This window comes from Acytostelium subglobosum (genome assembly GCF_000787575.1).
Source record: "Acytostelium subglobosum LB1 DNA, scaffold: scaffold2, whole genome shotgun sequence".
Lineage (NCBI taxonomy): Eukaryota > Evosea > Eumycetozoa > Acytosteliales > Acytosteliaceae > Acytostelium > Acytostelium subglobosum.
In genome coordinates, this window is record NW_012236530.1 from 951811 (window position 1) to 971004 (window position 19194).

Here is a 19194-nt window from a genome sequence, read left to right on the forward strand (position 1 = left end):
CGCCATTCAGGACATTCATCAGGCTTGGTCAATCTTCACCGCTCGTTCCAAGATGGTGGAGCTCTCACTCAACTCCCCCACATTGGACGGCCAGACTGGCGCGAGCAAGTCACCGACCCGCCCCGCGGCCATCGACACTGAGCAGTTCAACATACTCTTGCAGATCCTCAGAGCGCTCGAGAAGGTCATCGGCCTGTTCACACCCGAGCCCTCCGTTGTCCAATCATACGCCACTCAGATCACAGCCATTCGCCATTCAATCGACAGACTCAAGGCCACAGAGAAGGAGTCCGTCACAGGCTGCTTCGAATGGATTGACGGCCTGCTCATCAAGGCCCTGGAGCAAGGCGCATGGATCGTTATTGACAATGCCAACTTTTGTAACCCGACAGTGCTCGATCGTCTCAACCCCTTGCTCGAGCAGGGCGGTGTTCTGATGTTGAATGAGCGCGGTATGGTCGATGGAGAGATAAAGGTCATCAAACCCCATCCCAACTTTAGGATATTCCTGACAATGGACGAGCGCAAGGGAGAGATCTCGCGTGCCATGAGGAACAGAGGCATTGAGATCTACCTGTTCGAGGCCGAGATGACATCGTCCGTCAACCTGGACAATGCTCGTCTGCTTGGCACCCTGGGCATCCCCTCACAGCCACTGGCCCAACAGATGTTGGCGTTCCACGCAGCCGTCGTCACGCAATATGGCTCGACCGTCGAGAACCCAATGACCATCTCACACACCCTTTACTGGGGCCGCATGGTCATCGACCTGTTGCAGCGTGGCATGGCCCTTCTGGACGCGCTCACAGTGTCCATGCAGCAGATCTACATTCGTCCAAGACGACTTGTGACACAACGCGATGTCATCACAAAGATCTTCACTGCACACTTCTCCTACGCCACGCTCAACTCTCTGATCTTTGGCAACAACAAGTCATTCCATGCACTTGGATTCTTCCCAAGTGGTTTGACTGATCAGACCATGGCCTTGGAGGCGTACAACCTGGACCATCTTCACATCCAAGCTCTGGCGAGGGTGTCCAAGGAGGCTGGCATGAAGCAGGCCATCAAAGACACTCTTGAGCAGCCTGCCAAGCAGCTATTGGCACTGCCCGCCGTCATCCTGTCATCAGTGTTCTTCCAACCACACAACACAAACGTTGGATCAATGGTCGACCTCGTCAACAAGAACATGGACACCAACCTCAACAACAATGAGGATGTGGCCAAGCTTGGACAATACATCCAGCATGCAGCGTTATACTTTATCGAGACAACTTCACAGTTTGTCAAAGCAGACCGCATGCTTTGGTTGGATCAACAACAGGGATCATACTTGGGCAAGGCCCAAACAGACATGTACACTCAGGTCCTCAAGAAGTTGTTCGCATCGCCATTGTACAAGCGCTTTGACATCGATGTCACCCAGCTTCTGGACAACATTGGCATGTCCAAGCACGTCAAGGATTATCAGGGTCATCAATGGAAGCACAACGAATCACTATTCAATCTTGTCAAGGAGAAGGCGTCCAACGACCCCGCCAACACCTCTCTGTGGGCCTCACTCGTCGACACAATGGACCTTCTCAAGACATTGCTCGTGCACATCCTGCAGACGTATCTCCAGGAGAGGATATACACCGAGGCCGCCAAGCAGGGCAGTAGCACCCCCAACAAGCTCTCACCCATCGTTCAATCATACTTGCACACCAAGAAGAAGCTGTCCAAGGAGTCGCTCAGCTCAGAGATGATCACCTACCTCTATCCAATGTTCAAGGTGCTGGGTGAGCAGTTTGAGTCATGGTTGGCCGCCATCGCCGAGAACAAGGCACAGGCCCTGACACAGCTACCAGTCGCCCAGCTAGACCAACTCACAAGACTCAAGAACAACTTCTGGCGCAGTCTCAATGTGGTCCAGCCATTCCAGATTGGCGAGTTTGTCATTCGCTGGCGCTGGATCATCAAGGAGGTCAAGACAATCGTGCAGGCACACGCTGCCCTCTTTGTCCTGTCGAGTGGCACCGCCACCGTGTTTGAGCGCATCAACACATACCTCAGCCAGACCACGCTGTTCAGCAACAACAATCGTCTGTGGAAGCAAGCTGGCCACCCCATCGTGATGAAGACTGACGAGTTGGTACAACTTGAGGGCAAGTTCATGCAGCTCTCACAGCTCATCCGCTTCAATCACAACAATATCCTCGAGTCACCATTGCAGCTGCCAGTGTCCTACCTGGACAGCCAGTGGAAGCGCACCTTTGTTGAGGCCATCAGCACTCTCCATTGGATCAACTACCAGTTCTACGACAATGGCGCAACGACAAACGCCGTGCCACAATCACAGCGAGCACTTGAGAATGCCAAGTCGCTCATTCCCTCGTTGGTGGAGGTGCAGCAGGCGCTCCAGACCAAGCTCGATACGCTAAAGGCCGCCAACACACCGCCCAAGACAGATGGCGACGACCAAGGCAGCGAGCCAGCTGTCAACATCAACATTCAGTTCGACATGAGCACATTGCGCGCTTCCAAGGCTGCCATGTGGCCTTTGCTCCAGCACTACTCTCACACTTTTGAGAGTTCTCTGGTTGCTCAGCTCTCTCATTTGTTGCTCGGCCATAACCTGGACGTGAGCAAGGGTGTCGTGATCATTGGCGACCAACTCATGCCCACCATCAATCAGCTAGCTAACAACCTCAAGCAATACCTCGAGCTGTGCCTGACTGCCAACAGCCCCGTCCCACCCGCCAGTCTCGCCACCTATCAGAAGCTGTCGTGGATGCTCGATGGCGTGCTCGAAGCAGCCAAGAAGAAGCAACCATTCACCATTGGCATCATTGAGCTGCAGAGCATCTTCCACTCAGTGCTCTACAACTGGAATGCATCACATTGGAACAACTCTTACAATGATCTGGCTTACTTGGAGCCAGTGTCACCGGATGCCCCACCAGGTCACATCACGCTGTCCAGTCGCTTCGACAGCATCTCGCTGGGCGCTGGCCCTCCCCGCCTGTTCCAGAGCATCCAGAGCGTCTTCTCGTTCTACTTGACGCACGAGTGGCACACTACCACGCTCGAGGACGTGCCCGCTAAGGTGCAGCAGCTGCAGTCGCTCATCGACCATCTGGCCAGCACTCGCAACTCCTCAATGACCATCGCACAGACATTCAACAATGAGTGGGCAGCCTTCCGATCACTGCTGTTCATCACAATCGGTTGTTTCGTCAAATGCTACGATACTGATATGCAATCAATCATACTCAATCAAATCATGATCCTGCAGTGTGGAGACCTCACCATGACCACAGACCAGGCCATCACCGTGATCAATCAGTTGGCAAACAATGTGGTCACATCAAACAACCCGCTGCTCAACAGCCACATGACCAAGCTCATTGTCCCATGCCTGCATACGCTCGCCAAGCGACACTCTTCCAGCAGCTCCAAGGCCGACAATGGCGCGCTACTTGATCAAATGTTGCTCGGCAAGTTTGCCCTGTTGCTGTCATGTTTCCGCGTTCTCTGGCTCCTGCCCGCACACCCAGTCGACCCCACCCAGAAGTACTCAGTCATCCTGGACTACTCGCGCGAGCTCTCATCACAGCTGGCCGACGAGATCCACGTGCATCGTGTGATTGAGTCGCAGCACACTGGCAAGCAGACCAACTTGTTCATCAACGAGCTCACCGCCAAGCAGGCTGTCATTGATCGCCAGCTTAGCATCCATCAGAAGAAGATTACCCTGCGTCCAACCCCGCCCGCCTTTGACGAGTTGCATCGCGACCTCACACAGTTCATCACACAGTTCTCGCAGGTCGACAAGATCATCGACCTGGTGAGCCAGTTCGAGCTGGGCTCATCCGACGCGCAGGTGCTCTACAGCACCGAGGCCATGTGGCAGGAGAAGTCCGACAACTTTGTCTCATCTCTCGAGAAGAAGTTCATGTTGTACTACCGCGATGTGGCTGTTCCCATTGCCACAGGTGTCATGCAGATGAAGTATGGTCTTAGACTGGTGTGTGACGCGTCCAAGCAGCTCCACAACATGTCGGCCGGTTCCAACATCGTGCCACATCTTCAGCAGGTGTTGACATCCGTGTGCAAGTTCCCACGTGTGTCCCTAGCCGCCGACGGACACCTCCTGGCCGACCCCATGGAGATGTGCAGTCTCCTCATGGGCCGAGACACATTTGACGGCATTCGCACAGTGCTCCAAGCAGCCGCTGCCCAGAGTGCCACCGCACACCATCGTTCGCGCTCCAACTACCGCGTTGTGGCCATCCTGTTGCGTTCGGCTGTGTCCCAGCTATTTGCCCATGTGGCCAACACTCAATGTTTGACACACGATGTGCTCGACTCGCTTGACATGATCTTTAGGATCTTCATCCAAGAGTACAAGCTCCAGGAGGAAGAGCGCAGACGCGTCGAAGAGGAGGAGAGCCAGACCGTCAAGTTCAGAACCAAGTCGCACAAGATGGAGACACTGGAGGAGCGCGATGAGAAGGTGTTCCTCAGCTCATTCCCCAACTTTTACAAGGAGTTCTCCGATCTTGAGGACATCCAGATTGTCGCCGAGTATGGCGACATTGACCTCAACGCACCATCAACATCCGAGGACAATGGCGACGACTCCAAGACAAACAACAACAACAACAATCAAGAGGATGACGATGAAGACGAGGAGGAAGGACACGTGTTCAATCAGGCCATCAAGGACGAGGAGGTGCAACAGATCTACCTGATCCATCGACATTTGTTTGAACAACTTGATGGAATATCGCTGCCCCGCGCGCCATCATCAACTTCCAGCTTCAACCTTGACGACACCGATCGCACCCAACTGTTCACATTGTTCCACGAGTGTGGCCAGTTGCTGCTCAACGTGCTTGAGCAACGTGCCCCCAGCAACTTTGACCAGCTGTCCATCGGCGGCCATCTGCTCTCGGCCCTGATCGTTAAGGAGAAGTTGACCGAGTCGCCTCCATCGATGATCACCTACACCAAGCTTGACAAGAAGTTCCGATTCATCAAGATGGCTTCATCGCTGACCACCCATGGCACTGGCTCCGCTGGCTCCACTAGTTCATCATCAGTATTTGCCACACAGAGGAACAGTCGCGTGTACAACATCTACACTGACAGCAACATCGCAGAGATATCGATCATTCGCGAACCATTGCTGGCCATGCAGACGCGTGTCAAGCAGCTGCTGGTCGAGTTTGAGGACCATCCCATTTTGACCCTGTTGATCCGTCTCTCGGACCGCATTCTCAAGTGCCCTTCCAGCGACCCCCTGATCAAGATAGTTACCGGCCTCGAGCTACTACTGCGCAAGGCTCAGGAATGGGAGTCATTCGCTCACAAGGGCATCATGTTGCGTGAGCCACATCTCAACCAGATTTCACGCATCATTACACGATGGAGGAAGTTGGAGATTGAGAGCTGGCCGACGGTGTTCCAGGCACAGGAGAAGGAGTTTGAGATCAAGACGCTCAAGCATTGGTTCAGCCTCTATGAGATTGTCAATGATGCGCCACAAGACCTGGCTGATACCATCGCCACCGATGCGCACCTCGCTAAGATCTTCACGACCGTCCAAGAGTACCTGTACACAGCGACCTTTGGAGACATGCTCACGCGTCTGGGCACGCTCAGATCGTTCGACCATCAGCTGCTGGCCACGGTGCAGATGAACACAGACGACTCGCCATACGCCACATTGCTCATGTCCTACAAGACCAGGATACACAACATCATCCACAACTTGTACAGCTACTTCTACAACTTCATCCCGCAGTTGGAGACCAAGCTCACTCAGTTGGTCGCACCAATTGAGGAGAAGGCCGTCGAGTTCATTCGTCTCGCCCGTTGGGAGGACAACAAGCTGCTCACACAATACGAGAGATTGAAGCAGCACATTGAGAAGTCGCACAGGACACTTGCCAAGCTCACCGTCAAGTACAAGAACGTCCTGGCGCAGCCAGTCTTCAAGATCTTTGCTGAGATGGATAGCGAGCAACTGGACCTAGCGCAACTCCAACAGGCAGCTGCCCCCGCCACCAAGACCAAGAAGGCCGCTCCCAAGGGCGCACTCCTGGCCACGAGCCAGATCAAGTCCATTCATGATTGGATCGCACTCAAGCCAGAGACATTCGTGAGCGACATCAAGCAGCTTAACAAGATCAAGACACTCGCAAGCATGGACATTGGCGCCGACCTCCAAGAGCGCTTCAAGTTGACTCCCGCCCATCAGGACCTTTACCAGAACAAGCTCAGCATCCTGAACAAGAGGGTGATCGACATCTCCCAGAGCGATATCTTTGAGTGCCAGGCCTACGAGATGGTGCACCTCGGCGTCGAGTCCCTCGACACCCTGGCCACAGACATCATCGAGCGCACCAACGAACTTGCCAAGGACGACAAGGTCAAGCGCAAGGAGAAGTCCCTTGCCCTGCACAATCTGATAACCCGACTCACCGACCTTGGACTCACCTACCGCGCCTCGCAGTACCCCCAGGAGCAACTACATGTCAACTACCTCTTCAATGTTGACACCATGTCCAGCGATGCCCTGCCAACATTGGCCGCATCGCATACTGACAATGGTCGCGTGCTCATGGAGCAGGCCAACACATACTACTACCGTATTGCCGCGAGAATCAATCAACTCCGACTGCAGTCGCTAGAGTACAACCCCGATCTGTCAGCGCGTGAAGTACAAAAGATGAGCGGATTCATCGAGCACATCTTGGCGCTGATCATCGGTCAGCGTAATGAACTGATTGACGCAGTGTCGCAATGGACCACGCTCAGCACATTCGTCCAGCTCTTCCGCTCGAGCGATGACATCTCACCCAACCAGCAGTTTGTCCACAAGTGGCTCCAGCTGCAGAGCTCCCAGTTCAATCAGCTCGTCGACCTCATGAGCGAGCTGACCCTGCTGGCATCCAAGCTCGCCAATCACATTTTGCCACTGACCGATAAGACCACACTGTTGGAGGTGCACTCCACTGTTTCCCTGCTCAAGCAGGCTGTTGACAGTGACCTAGCCAATGGACGTGGACTCTACAAGTTCATTGATCACAGTCTACCAATATGCACTCAGCCCACCCAAGTACGTCTCCAGGACAACATGGACCAACTCCAAGTCCAGATCACCAAGCTGGCCGCACTCCAACAGTCCCAGACCACCGGCAGCAGCAGCATTGTCGAGGCATCAATCAACACATTCATTCAATCCGTAAGTCCATCATTCAATCATTCAATCAATCATGCACTAACACGTATAAATATCCAGTCTCAACAATTGATTCAGAGATGGAATGAGGAATCAGGACAAGAGGCACAGGCACAGGAACAACGCGTGCGTGATCCAGAGGCAATTGAGCAGTTCACAACAGTGTTTGATACAATCATCAAGCATATCCTACTCTCGATCCAGAACAAGAAGCAATTGTCCAACACTATCCAGTCACAACAAAAGGTAGATGGACAGCCAGATACCGAGGCAGATGATACCCCAATAGAGTATGATGTCCATGATGGCCATGTTGCCAAATTGAACCAACTACTCTCCAAGCATCTGTCCATGCTTCACCTCGACACGATGAACCAAGAGCTTAAGAAGCTCCATCAACTACTTGTAAGTCATCATCACTCTCTGGAATCATTCCAATCACTCAATCACTCACATACCCACTCCCTCAAATAGGTCAAGGACAACTTCACATCCGACGAGCTCAGAGTCATTAGGATGATGATGGCCAGCATGCAGCCAATGATGGATCAGTACGTGGCCTTGGCTAATCATGCAGTGTTGGACATCTTGGCTCTGCATAAGACTCTGTCCAAGCTCGAGTATATCATGTCTGGTGTGTTCAGCCAGCTCTTTACAAAGGGCTTCTGCAAGAAGGAGGAACAGAACACAGAGGCTGGCGGAGAAGGCACCAACAACTTTGAGGACGACGTCGAGGGCACTGGCATGGGCGAGGGCGAGGGCAAGAAGGACGTATCTGACGAGATCCAAGACAAGGAGCAGTTGGCCGGCACAAAGGACGAGAAGAAGGAGGAGAAGGACGACGACGAGGAGGATGAGGAGCCCGAGGAGAAGGACAAGGATGAGGGCTTCGACATGGAGGACGACTTTGAAGGCGACATGCACGACATCAAGAAGGATCAGAAGGATGACGACAGCAAGGAGAACGAAGACGATGAAGAGGAGCTTGACAAGGAGATGGGCGATCTCGAGAAGCCCGAGGACAACGTCGTCGACGAGAAGCTGTGGGGCGAGGAGGACGTCCAGGACGAGGAGGAACAGAAGGAGGATGGCCAAGGCGACGAGACAAACTCGGACGAGATGATGGCCAAGGATGAGAAGGAGGACAAGAAGAAGGATCAAAAGAAGGATGAAAAGCAGAAGAAGGAGGAGAAGAAGAAGGAGGAGGAGAAGGAGAAGAACCAGGAGAAGGGTGAGGATCAGGACGACCAGGAGGATGATGAAGGTGAAGGAGACGAGGAGGACTTTGAGGGCCAGGACGAGGACAATGTCACAAACGAGGAGAATCCAGAGGAGGAGGAGAATCACATGGACCCGAGGAAGGAGGACCAGTTCGAGTTGCCCGAGGAGATGGACTTTGGCGAGAATGATGAGGGCGATGACGCACCCCCTGAAGAGGAGGACAAGCCCGAGGACCCATTGGACCTTGACATGGACAACCAGCAACAGATGAGCGACGGCGAAGATGAAGAGAAGGAGGGCGACGAGGAGGAGGGCAGTGACAAGGACGACAAGGAGAATGGCGACGACGAGGAGGAACAACAAGACCTCGACTCAGACATCAACGATAACTCAGAGTCCACACATGTCGAGCCCGAAGCCGATCAGGACGAGGAGAAGGAAGACGACGACAAGGAGGGAACTTCGCTCACGACCGACCAACAAGACCAACAGGACCAGAAGGATTCAGAGCAGCCACTCGGTGTTAAGGACAAGACAGGTGTCAAGTCCAGCTCGGCCAACACAACGACGAGATGGACGACGAGGAGGACAAGGATGAGGACGCAGGCGATGACAATGGCACAGCCATGCCAACGCCATCCAACGACGCCAACGACTCCAGTCTGAGGAACATGCGCAATCCCAACGCCAACCAACAGCAGGCCAAGCAGAAACAGCCACCAAAGGTCGACCCCAATCCATACCGTAGTATGGGTGACGTCCAGAAGGAGTGGAAGAAGAAGCTAAAGATGCTCAATGATACCGAGCAGACCGAGGACCTCAATCTCGATGATGTGGCGCCAAAGCACGATGACAAGGCCGAGGACGATGGTGGTGATGAACAAGAGTACCAGTACATCCCCGAGGACAAGGACAACAAGGACATCCAATCCGAGCAGGCACTTGGCGCCGCAACCGACTCGCAACTCCAAGACATGCCCCAGGAGCAAACCAAGGAGGGCACTGGAGAGGACGAGGACGATGATGACGACGACCAGATGGACATCGACAACGATCAGCAAGAGATTCAGCACCAGGAGCGTCCTGAGCCCAAGAAGGACGAGCCAGAAAACAAGAAGGTGTCCACATTGTCCAAGATGCCAATGGCCGAGAAGAAGAAGCCAAAGGATGAGGAGGACGACAAGCTCAAGGAGAAGGAAGAGGACGACGACATGGACGACGACCTCAACAACACAAAGGATGCCTTGGTCAAGGACAAGGACTCAGAGAGTATCATGCGCGAAGGTGGCATCAAGGACGACGATGTCGACATGGACGACCAACAAGACGCCGACAACTCAGACATTGATGACGAGGATGTCGACAAGAAGAAGCTTACCCGCGAGGACTTTGAGCAGATGCGTCAGGACCTCGAGAAGTGGAAGATCGACAACTCAAGCAAGCAGGAGTACGGCAGCGAACTGTGGAAGAAGTACGAGCAGCTCACCAACGACCTGTCGCAAGACCTGTGCGAGCAGCTGCGTCTGATCCTCGAGCCCACACTCGCCACCAAGCTACAGGGTGACTACAAGACCGGCAAGCGTATCAACATGAAGAAGGTCATCCCGTACATCGCCTCACAGTTCAAGAAGGACAAGATCTGGTTGCGTCGAACTAAGCCCAACAAGCGCCAATACCAAGTGTTGATCGCCATCGATGACACAGAGAGTATGTCAATCTACCATTCCGGCCAGTTTGCGCTCGAAGCTATGGTCATGATATCCCGCGCCATGTCCCGCCTTGAGGTAGGCCAGCTAGGCATCATGCGCTTTGGCCAAGACGTCAGTCTGGTGCACTCATTCGACCAGCCGTTCTCGGACCAGTGTGGCGCACAGGTCATCCCGCAGTTCACATTCAAGCAGGACAAGACCGACATGGTCACGTTCCTTGGCAAGTCGCTGCAGGTTATGGAGATGAACAAGCAGTCGCAGTCAGCTGAGCCTGCTGCCCAACTCTTGTTCATCGTCAGTGATGGATGGAGTCTTCGCGATCCCGAAGGAACCAAGAAGTGGTTACGAGAGGCAAGCAACAAGAATGTCTTTATCGTATTCATCGTCATTGATAACCCTGTCAACAATCATAGTATTCTAGACTTTGAGGTATGTACATTCAATCAACAAATCAGGTCCACTCGCTCAAGCATCCACCTAACCATTCAATCAATCACTTCCAATCCAATCCAATAGTCAATATCATTCGTCAATGGCAAGATACAAAGGAGCAACTACATGAATGAGTTCCCATTCCCCTACTATGTCATTCTTCGATCCCTTGAGAATCTACCTCAGATCCTTGGTGACACACTCAGACAATGGTTCGAAATGATCAAGCATATCGAATAACCAACCAATCAACTTCATCATAATCAATAAAAATATAAATAAACAATATATATATATATATCAATTAATCAATCAATCAATCATATATTCATTTCTTTGATTGAAGTAATAATAACTTGATCCTGGAAGTTAAGGAATATTGGATTAATGTTAGGTACTGTCTGGATACTTCTCAAATAATCTATTAAACATACTACATCTAAGTCAGTGTTGCTACTATTGAATGAACTCGGTGATGAGGATGATGAATGCTTTGGTAATTCACTTGGCTTGTTAATCACAACACATCTCTGTGATTGATTAAGTTAATACCAGTCTAATAATAATTACAGTCAAATCCAGTCAATCCAGTCATACCTTAATTGACCTGCACAATTGTGGATTGTCCAATCTTCTTTGTAACAATGATTTGAAGTCAATTAACCTTTGTTCACCTGGTTCAATAGTGATTATGATCTCGGCTTGGTTGTTAAAATAGGCATTGTCGATGGCCTCGTTCAACTCGACAGAGTAGTCGATCCAACCAAAGTCGCAGAGCCATTTCCATACACCACTTCCTGTTCCCATCTTGTCACTAACTTTGTTTGTGGGTTCTCCACTACAGCCAGTAGATGTGGAAATTGGGAAGAGTGATGATGCCTTGGCCTGGTTGGGTAGTAATGTCGTGTTTGAGTTTGAGTCTGAGCATAATGATGGTAGAACTCTTATGTTTCGATTAATTGGTTTCATCTTGCTTGAATCATTATAACATTTCTCAAAGTCGATGTACGTGTCATCATCAATGTGAACTCTCTTCTTGCTACTGGCATATCCTTCTTCGATCCTCGCGCTTGTGTCTGGATCAAAGTTAATCCATCCAAGCTTCTCTTTACAAATCCATATTGCCATTGGGTCAGGAGCAGTTGGTCGATTGTTATGCGAAGGAGGAGGATGAGGAGTGTTAACCTTGGGAACATATTTCAACTCTCTCTTTAACCAGCGTATCTTGTTTGGATCGTCATATCTTCTAATCATCATCTTGCTAAAGTCGATGAATCTCTCATTGTCCAACCTGATGCTTCCCTTTTGAGACTTATAAGCTTCTTCAATGTACCTGCATAAATTAGGATTGAAGTTGATCAATTCACCATATTCATTATTCCAAGACCAAATTGCTTCTGAAGTCATGTCTATTCTAGAATATTGTATTATGTTTACCTTATTAGTTATTGCTTTGATTTGTGATTGAACATCAAACTTTTATTCACAAGGTAAATACCTTCCATTTATTTGTTTGATCAATCAAGTTATATCCCTGGTTGTTTGTTCTCTTTCAAGGCAATCAAGATGATGGGGGAAGTCGAGGGAAGTTCCTTCAAATTAATTCGTTGTTGGGCAACAGAATGTTTTTTGTTTTTTTGTGTACAACTTACTTTGGTACACGCCAAACCACAACAACAACAAAAGAGTACCACCAGGGCAAAACGAAGACATTCTTTCATTTCAATCTAATACATATATTCACATACACCAAGATACAATTAACTTGGATAACAGATACAGATAACTTCATTTATATTATTATTATATATATTCATCAATCACTCAGATTCATACAATCATTATTCACTCATTCAAACTCAATCAATCACTCAATCAATCACACACTCGATCAATCAATCATACACATTGTAAACTATTTAATATATATATATTTAGGATAAGGAGATAAAGATGAATAGATCAATAGTGCTGATGACGATTGTGGTCGCACTTTGCTTCTGCATATATCAAACGGACGCTACAAGTATACAGGGACCAGCAGGTATCAAGGTCACTGGTGCATCTGGTAATGGAAAGCCTGGTGCTGTGTTGGACAAGTATAGTAGAGACCCAGGTTTCAACTCTGCCAAGCCAAAGTTAAGATACGATTGGAGTCTCTGTCGACTACACGTCCACGACTCTGGCATGAACTACAGAGGTTTCGCCGACTTCCATCCCAGAGTCGATGAGTTCACAACTCTAAGAATCCCATTGTGTATGTTTGATTACCCTGGCATATGTCGCGTTTGCGACGTTCATATAATTAACACTCAATCAATCAAACAATCAAACAGCAAACAACAGTATTCTATTCAATCCTAATGTTACTATTTGGTTAGAGTTCCAAGCAAATGTGTCGACTGTTAACCAGGTGTACACAGAGGTTGAGAATACTTATTACTGTCCAAACGCTTCGACACCTGCCAATGCGACCGCTCCACCACCTCCCCCAGCAGGCGTCGTCTGTAACGAGACAGTGACGTTCTATAAGGTGAACGAGACGATCGTGACCAACTTTACTACGTACGGCAACATCACATTGCCACCAAAACGTGTGTACTACTACGACCTGACGCGCCAACAAGGCTACACGCTGTTCTCAATGACGGTGGTGCTCACCATTGACAAGGGCGTGCTGGTCAACGCCCAATGGGACGGCGACCGCGATCACTCCATCTGCAAGCAGTGCAACTACTGTCTGATGAACCAGTGTGCGGCGCGTGCCAACACACTCAAGTGCGACCAAGAGGCAGGCTGTGCGCTAAAGATATTCGTGGCGTGGCAGGGCAAAGACAAGAATGACAAACCTTGTATCAGTATCACAAAGGCACCGTCCAACTTTAGCATGTACTCATTCAATCCCATCTCACAGCTTGGTCTTGGTCTCATCTCTGATATTCTTGGCAAGATCGTTGGCAACACCAACAACCCCAACACAGCCTAAAAGCCTTCATCGACCAAACATTATTACCATTATTATCACCTTTATAATTATATAACTACAATCAGTATAGTATACATTACATTATTATTATAAATCATAACTGTATTGCTAGCCATCCTCCTCCCTCCCCCTTCCCTTCTTCTCTCTTTACCATCTTCCTTGCCGCCCCATCAACAACTACCTTTTTGAAGTTCGATTGGACATGGTCGTGCCATAGGATTGATGTCTTGTCTTCAACTACATTGTAATAATAAATGGAGTTATACCAATATGAATGATATCCTGGTAATGTACCCTTTGCAGTCTGTGTCCATTCATTCCCAAGAAACTGGCTTTGATCTTCACAACTTGTAAAATTGGCGCGACACTCATCAATCTACAGATCATTCAAACATATAAATTAAACAAATACATATACGACAATGAAGATATCACTGTTGTCAATCATCAAGAAGACATCGGTACTCATAGTGGCAGTATCATGTTTGATCATTACATTGTTCTCAACTGTACATCTGATAGACTTCCTCTCATGGATTACAGGTGATGAAAGTACAGCTACACAACAACAACAGAAGAAACATTTGAATGAGCAATACTATGATGATCCGGACAAGTTGCGACAGCTGGAGCGTGACACACGCCTTCATTTCATAATGGACATTGTACTTCTGACATTGTTTGTACTACAACACTCAATGTTGGCAACTGATAGCGTCAAATCATGGTTCTCAGGCAAAGGCACGGCGATCAATGCATTGCAACGATCATTCTATCTACTATGCACATCGATCAGTATCGAATTGTTGATAATGTTCTGGCACCCACTGGACAACATTGTAATATGGCGCATCGATGCACTTCAACCCTACAGCCAACTCATCAAGTCATTAGCCAAACTACTACTGCTAGTTGAACTCATCGTAGTGTTCGATGTCTTGGAGTTCACTGGTCTCAAACAAGTATGTAGCTTTTCATTCATCAATCGATAACCAACCTAACTCAATCACACTTTGCCCAGGTCTATAGATACATTATGAACATGGAAGAGAAGCCATTATTTCCAGCACATTGCAGCTATCTTCAGAGCATGAGACATCCAAACTTGATTGGTGTCATGCTGCTTGTGTGGTCAAGTCACAAGATGACTCTGGACTTGCTGTCCATCTGTATATTCTTCATGTCCTATATGTTCATTGGTCACTCCATGCCAACAAACGATCGCAAGGCAATTGGACAGCATTGGTACAATCTTCTCAAATGGAAGAGTAATTAATTAAATATTTAATGGACAATAATATACCTTGTTACTTGCTAGCCAGCTAGCCTATCGTTTATTCTTTACAGTGGCCACAGTAGAGAAGTCCAACTTGATGACCGGCGCCAGGATGACCTCGCGATGGCCTCTTGGTGTGTACCATTCATAGTACTGTTGTTCTTTGATGATCTCGGTAAGATGCTCAACGATGGTCTGGTCGCAGTGGCTCAGCTCCCATCGCTTGAACAAGTTCTTGGCTTCGATGTTCCTTGCAGTAGTTGTAGTATTACATATTGCTTGCAGTTGCCTCTCAAGATGTCGCGAATGAGGTCGCTGGTGGTGTCTGTGCTGATGTGTCTGGTCGATCTGTTGATGGCCAACATGATCCTCTATGATGGCGATTGTCTGTGGCATCGTCTGCTCTTGTGGCCCATCGTCTAAAACATGTTGTTGAGGTTGTTGCTGCTGCTTGGTGGGTGTCGATTGTTGTCCATTGTCAGCCATCGTGGCGATCAGTTGGGATTCAGAATGTGATCGACGTGTCAGTCTTGGAGGTGGCACCGAGTGCGGTGACTTGGAAACTGGCATCGATGTGTTGAATGACACTAGATTGGTGTTGTTGATACCAATGGCATTGGGCGATGGTAGCTCTGAAGTGGAGAATGAGAGAGATGGGTCGCCAGCGCGTGGAGCATGATGATGATGCGCACAACATGCATGATAGTAGATGAAGCTCTTCATTGCCAACTCAAAGAACATGTACTGAATGTGACTAGTGTACACACTCTCATTGTCATTCCACTGCTTCTTCAGACCAAGCATCTCCTCAATGATGCCTCCAGTCGACTGATATAGTGGGCCTGTATACTCTTCAGTGTCTAGGTCAATCTTGCTCACGTAACACTATGTTGATTGATTGATTGATTGGTTAGCCATTCGTGTCGGGACTTAGTAGTTCCGTCAGCATACATACCATGACATTGGTTGGAATCTTAAAGTTAGGTGTCATCTTGGGTATGCCAACTAGTTTGAGCCATGAGAGGTCTGAGAGGGTCAGAGGCTCCTTGCGGTACAGCTCGATGGGCTCCTTCTTGTTGCACTTGGAGTAGCAGCACACGACAAAGATGCTCAATGAATAGACCATTGAGAGGATGCTGAGGTTCTTGTCCGGACTGCCGACAATGACCACAGTGCGTCCTTTCAGCAGCGAGTAGATGGCATGCTTCATCCACACGTACTTTTGTGCAAACTTGAGCAGACCCTTACCATACTCTGGTCGTCTGCTGTTGCCCCAAAGGAAGTTGGAGAAACTCTCCAACTTGAAATCTGATGGTGTAGTTGTCTGTTGTTGTTGTTGCTGTTGGGCTTGCTGACTCATCACTATCGGTGAGAGTTGTTGAGCTGGTGTTACAAAGGTTGATGTTGTTGGAGGTGTTGATTGATTACTCAATGGAGGTGACATATTTGAGTTGTTGTTGCTGTTGTTATTGTTGTTATTGTTATTGTTGTTGTTATTGTATAGTTGTCTAAGGTAGCTCTCATCTGGAGGTGATAATGACATGTCGGCAAAGTAATCATTCCTGGGTTGATTGATGGAGTGGACGAGTGAGTGAATGAGTGAGTGAGGCAGGTGACATTGGAAGATTGGACATGGACATACATTGAACCAGATGAGTAGACAGAGAGATAGGAGCTGGACTCGGATCCAGACAATGAGTCGATAGATTGTGCTTGGGTTTTACCTGATCGATAGGCCTGTCTGGCCTTGATATCTCTCTTTTGTGACTTTGTGTATTGATGTCTCCTCTCTGTCTCACTGTAGAAGAAGTTAAGTATCGATGTCTGGCCGATGGATAACAATGTGCTTGAAGGGTCTGTGTTGTTGGGAAAGAGTATGTCAGTCAATAAATCAGTCCAGTGGACTTGGACACAACGACAACCAATACTTACACAATGATTGTGCATCGATGTGATCAAACTCTGCCTGGATTGATGATCTGACAAAGTAGTTATGGCACTTCTCGAGCTTGCTTAGGAACTTGTCCAAGATGTCCAATGAGCAGAGCTCTTGGATGGTGCGCAGTGCGCGGTCAAGGTGTGATGTCTTTTGAAGTGAGTCAAGTATCTTGGCCTCACCACTGATGGTAGCGGGCGTATCACTGATGTAAATGTAACCAAAGTTTGGACCATCTATACAGTTTGGAAGTGTACCTCTCTTGCCACCTGCTGCTGCTGATCTCTTTGATTGACCATCCATTGTCCTTCTACGATCGGACAGACTACCATCCACATTACCATTGGCCATTGTCATCCTCCTAGCCTCTGCATCTGTCTGTCTATTCATTCTCTCTGTATCAAACATAGTCTCTATCGATCTAAGTTCTGACCTTGCATCCGAAGCTGCATTAATCTGATGTGATTGAATGATTGATTGAGTGAGTGTGGCTTGCAAATGTGGCGAGTAATAGAATGAGTGATGGTACATACATGCTTCTCAATGTCCTTGACTTTGAGAATTGCTTCGTTGACAAGGCCGACGGAAACAGTGTCCTGTGGGTCAGCGCCATTGGTCCTGATCGCGCCATAATGTTCCAGGGTGTAGTCAAGGTCTCTGACTCTCTGTCTAAACTCAATCTCGAATGATTGATGGTTAACCATCTTGAGGAAGTTGACAACCTTTTGGATGGAAATATGGATGTTAGTATCTTGACCTGGACTCGCTCGTTCGCCCGACCATCATCAATGACATACATTGGTGAACTTTGTGACAAACTTGTCAAAGAACTTGATGATCTTGTTGGAGTCACGTGTTAGGTAACTTATTACAAAGGGACGGACGTAGCCACGAGCATGGATGTCGTAGAGAGAGAAGTGGTGGACGTAGGCGTAGAGCTCGTATGCGCTGTTGGTGGTGGTCAACGTGAAGTACATGTGGGCGTCCTTGGCATAGGTGCGCAGGTCATTCGTCTTGTTCTGGAAGTCGACCGACATGATCTTGACGACGTACTTTGAGATGTCAAAGCCATCGTACAATGGCAGATGGTCGGGGATGACATGTAGTGGCACGGGGCCAGTCTGTTCACTAAACTCTGACAGTATTATAAAGTCCAAGTGATTCCTGTTGGTCGACAACAAGTTGCCAAAGCTTCCGAATGAGTTGTGTGAGTGATTACCAAATGCAGGTGCTGGGATACTGCCCATACTAGAGTATGGTGATACTGTTGTATTGTTATTATTAATAGATGTTGAGTTGTTGTTGTTGTTGTTGTTGAGGCTGCCTGTCAAGTTGGTAGTGCCACCAACAGCACCATTTGTTCGATTCATTGTTGTTGTTGTCGTTGATACTGATGTATCCAATGATGTTGTTGATGATGTCGATGTTGTCAAACTCGATGTTGATGATGCTAACTTTGTTGACTTTGTTGATGCTGTTATTGTCGCTCCACGTGGAGATGTAGTAGTAGTCTTTGTAGTAGGAGTAGGAGTAGGAGTAGGAGTGGGTTGTGATTCGTATTCGCCAGAGTCCATCTCACTGTCCAGCCATGATTCAAGCAAGAATGATTTTGTTACAACTTCGGATGATGAGTGACTAGTGACAGAGGTCATGTTTGCTGTGCTGTTGTTATTGTTGTCTTTGCGCAAGTGCGCAAGGCAAGAGAGAGAGATCCTGACGGCCTGCGCCTGGGTTGGTTAGGTGGTTCCTGGGCGATGCTCCCAAAATCAGGACTCTTGGGAGAGTGAGGGGAACAAAAGATCTTGTTTGAAAACAAAAGATTTAAGTTGGCCTTGGTCCTCTGTCTCTTTCTTTGTTAAAGTATCTCTCTATATTTGTTTTGTCTCCAAAGTCAAATAATTGTATGTGTATAATCAATTGAATAGTTATATTACAAAGTAGTGTAAAAGTGATCAGAACAATCTGAATGACTTGGTCATTGAGTTAGCAAGATGTGGGAGTGTGGGTGGTCCTTTGCTTTGACTCCTTGTTGTTGGAAACAGCCCATTTGCATTTGCTTCACACACTTTGATAAATATCCAGGGTGTGTGGTAGGGAGATTGAAGTTCCAACTCTTGAAGTCAGTTTCAACTTTACAATGAATGAAAGTCGAACTCATTGTGGTATACTTTATACAAATAATAACATTTATAACATATAATAATACATTAGATATAAATATGAGCGAGACAACAGGTGGTGATATTAATGATTCACAATCAACAAACAACTGTCCAATATGTCTATCAAGTATTACTTGTTTGACATTAGTAATTCCTTGTAATCATTCATTCTGGTAATATATATACTCATACATAATGTGTAGTTTCAACATGATATAATGTAAAGACTAACAAACAA

General features: G+C 48.3%; 5 protein-coding genes across 5 annotated transcripts; 4 read left to right on the forward strand and 1 right to left on the reverse strand.

Moving 5' to 3' along the window:
- Positions 1–52: 52 nt before the first annotated feature.
- On the forward strand, positions 53–9121 carry SAMD00019534_011550 (hypothetical protein; the record flags this gene model as incomplete). Its single annotated transcript, XM_012903122.1, has 3 exons — positions 53–7237; positions 7295–7639; positions 7709–9121. 3 exons carry the CDS (start codon positions 53–55, stop codon positions 9119–9121), a joined length of 8943 nt encoding a protein of 2980 aa, XP_012758576.1.
- Positions 9028–10836, forward strand: SAMD00019534_011560 (hypothetical protein; the record flags this gene model as incomplete). Its single annotated transcript, XM_012903123.1, has 2 exons — positions 9028–10593; positions 10681–10836. The coding sequence occupies 2 exons, from the start codon at positions 9028–9030 to the stop codon at positions 10834–10836; spliced, it is 1722 nt and encodes a 573-aa protein (XP_012758577.1).
- A 1713-nt stretch (positions 10837–12549) lies between these two features.
- SAMD00019534_011570 (hypothetical protein) lies at positions 12550–13582 on the forward strand (the record flags this gene model as incomplete). The annotated part of the gene is made up of 2 exons (XM_012903124.1): positions 12550–12853; positions 12933–13582. The coding sequence occupies 2 exons, from the start codon at positions 12550–12552 to the stop codon at positions 13580–13582; spliced, it is 954 nt and encodes a 317-aa protein (XP_012758578.1).
- Positions 13583–14004: 422 nt separating this feature from the next.
- SAMD00019534_011580 (hypothetical protein) lies at positions 14005–14858 on the forward strand (the record flags this gene model as incomplete). Its single annotated transcript, XM_012903125.1, has 2 exons — positions 14005–14544; positions 14604–14858. The coding sequence occupies 2 exons, from the start codon at positions 14005–14007 to the stop codon at positions 14856–14858; spliced, it is 795 nt and encodes a 264-aa protein (XP_012758579.1).
- Positions 14859–14909: 51 nt separating this feature from the next.
- SAMD00019534_011590 (hypothetical protein) lies at positions 14910–18041 on the reverse strand (the record flags this gene model as incomplete). The annotated part of the gene is made up of 6 exons (XM_012903126.1): positions 14910–15743; positions 15814–16420; positions 16501–16714; positions 16791–17250; positions 17328–17516; positions 17592–18041. The coding sequence occupies 6 exons, from the start codon at positions 18039–18041 to the stop codon at positions 14910–14912; spliced, it is 2754 nt and encodes a 917-aa protein (XP_012758580.1).
- Positions 18042–19194: the final 1153 nt, after the last annotated feature.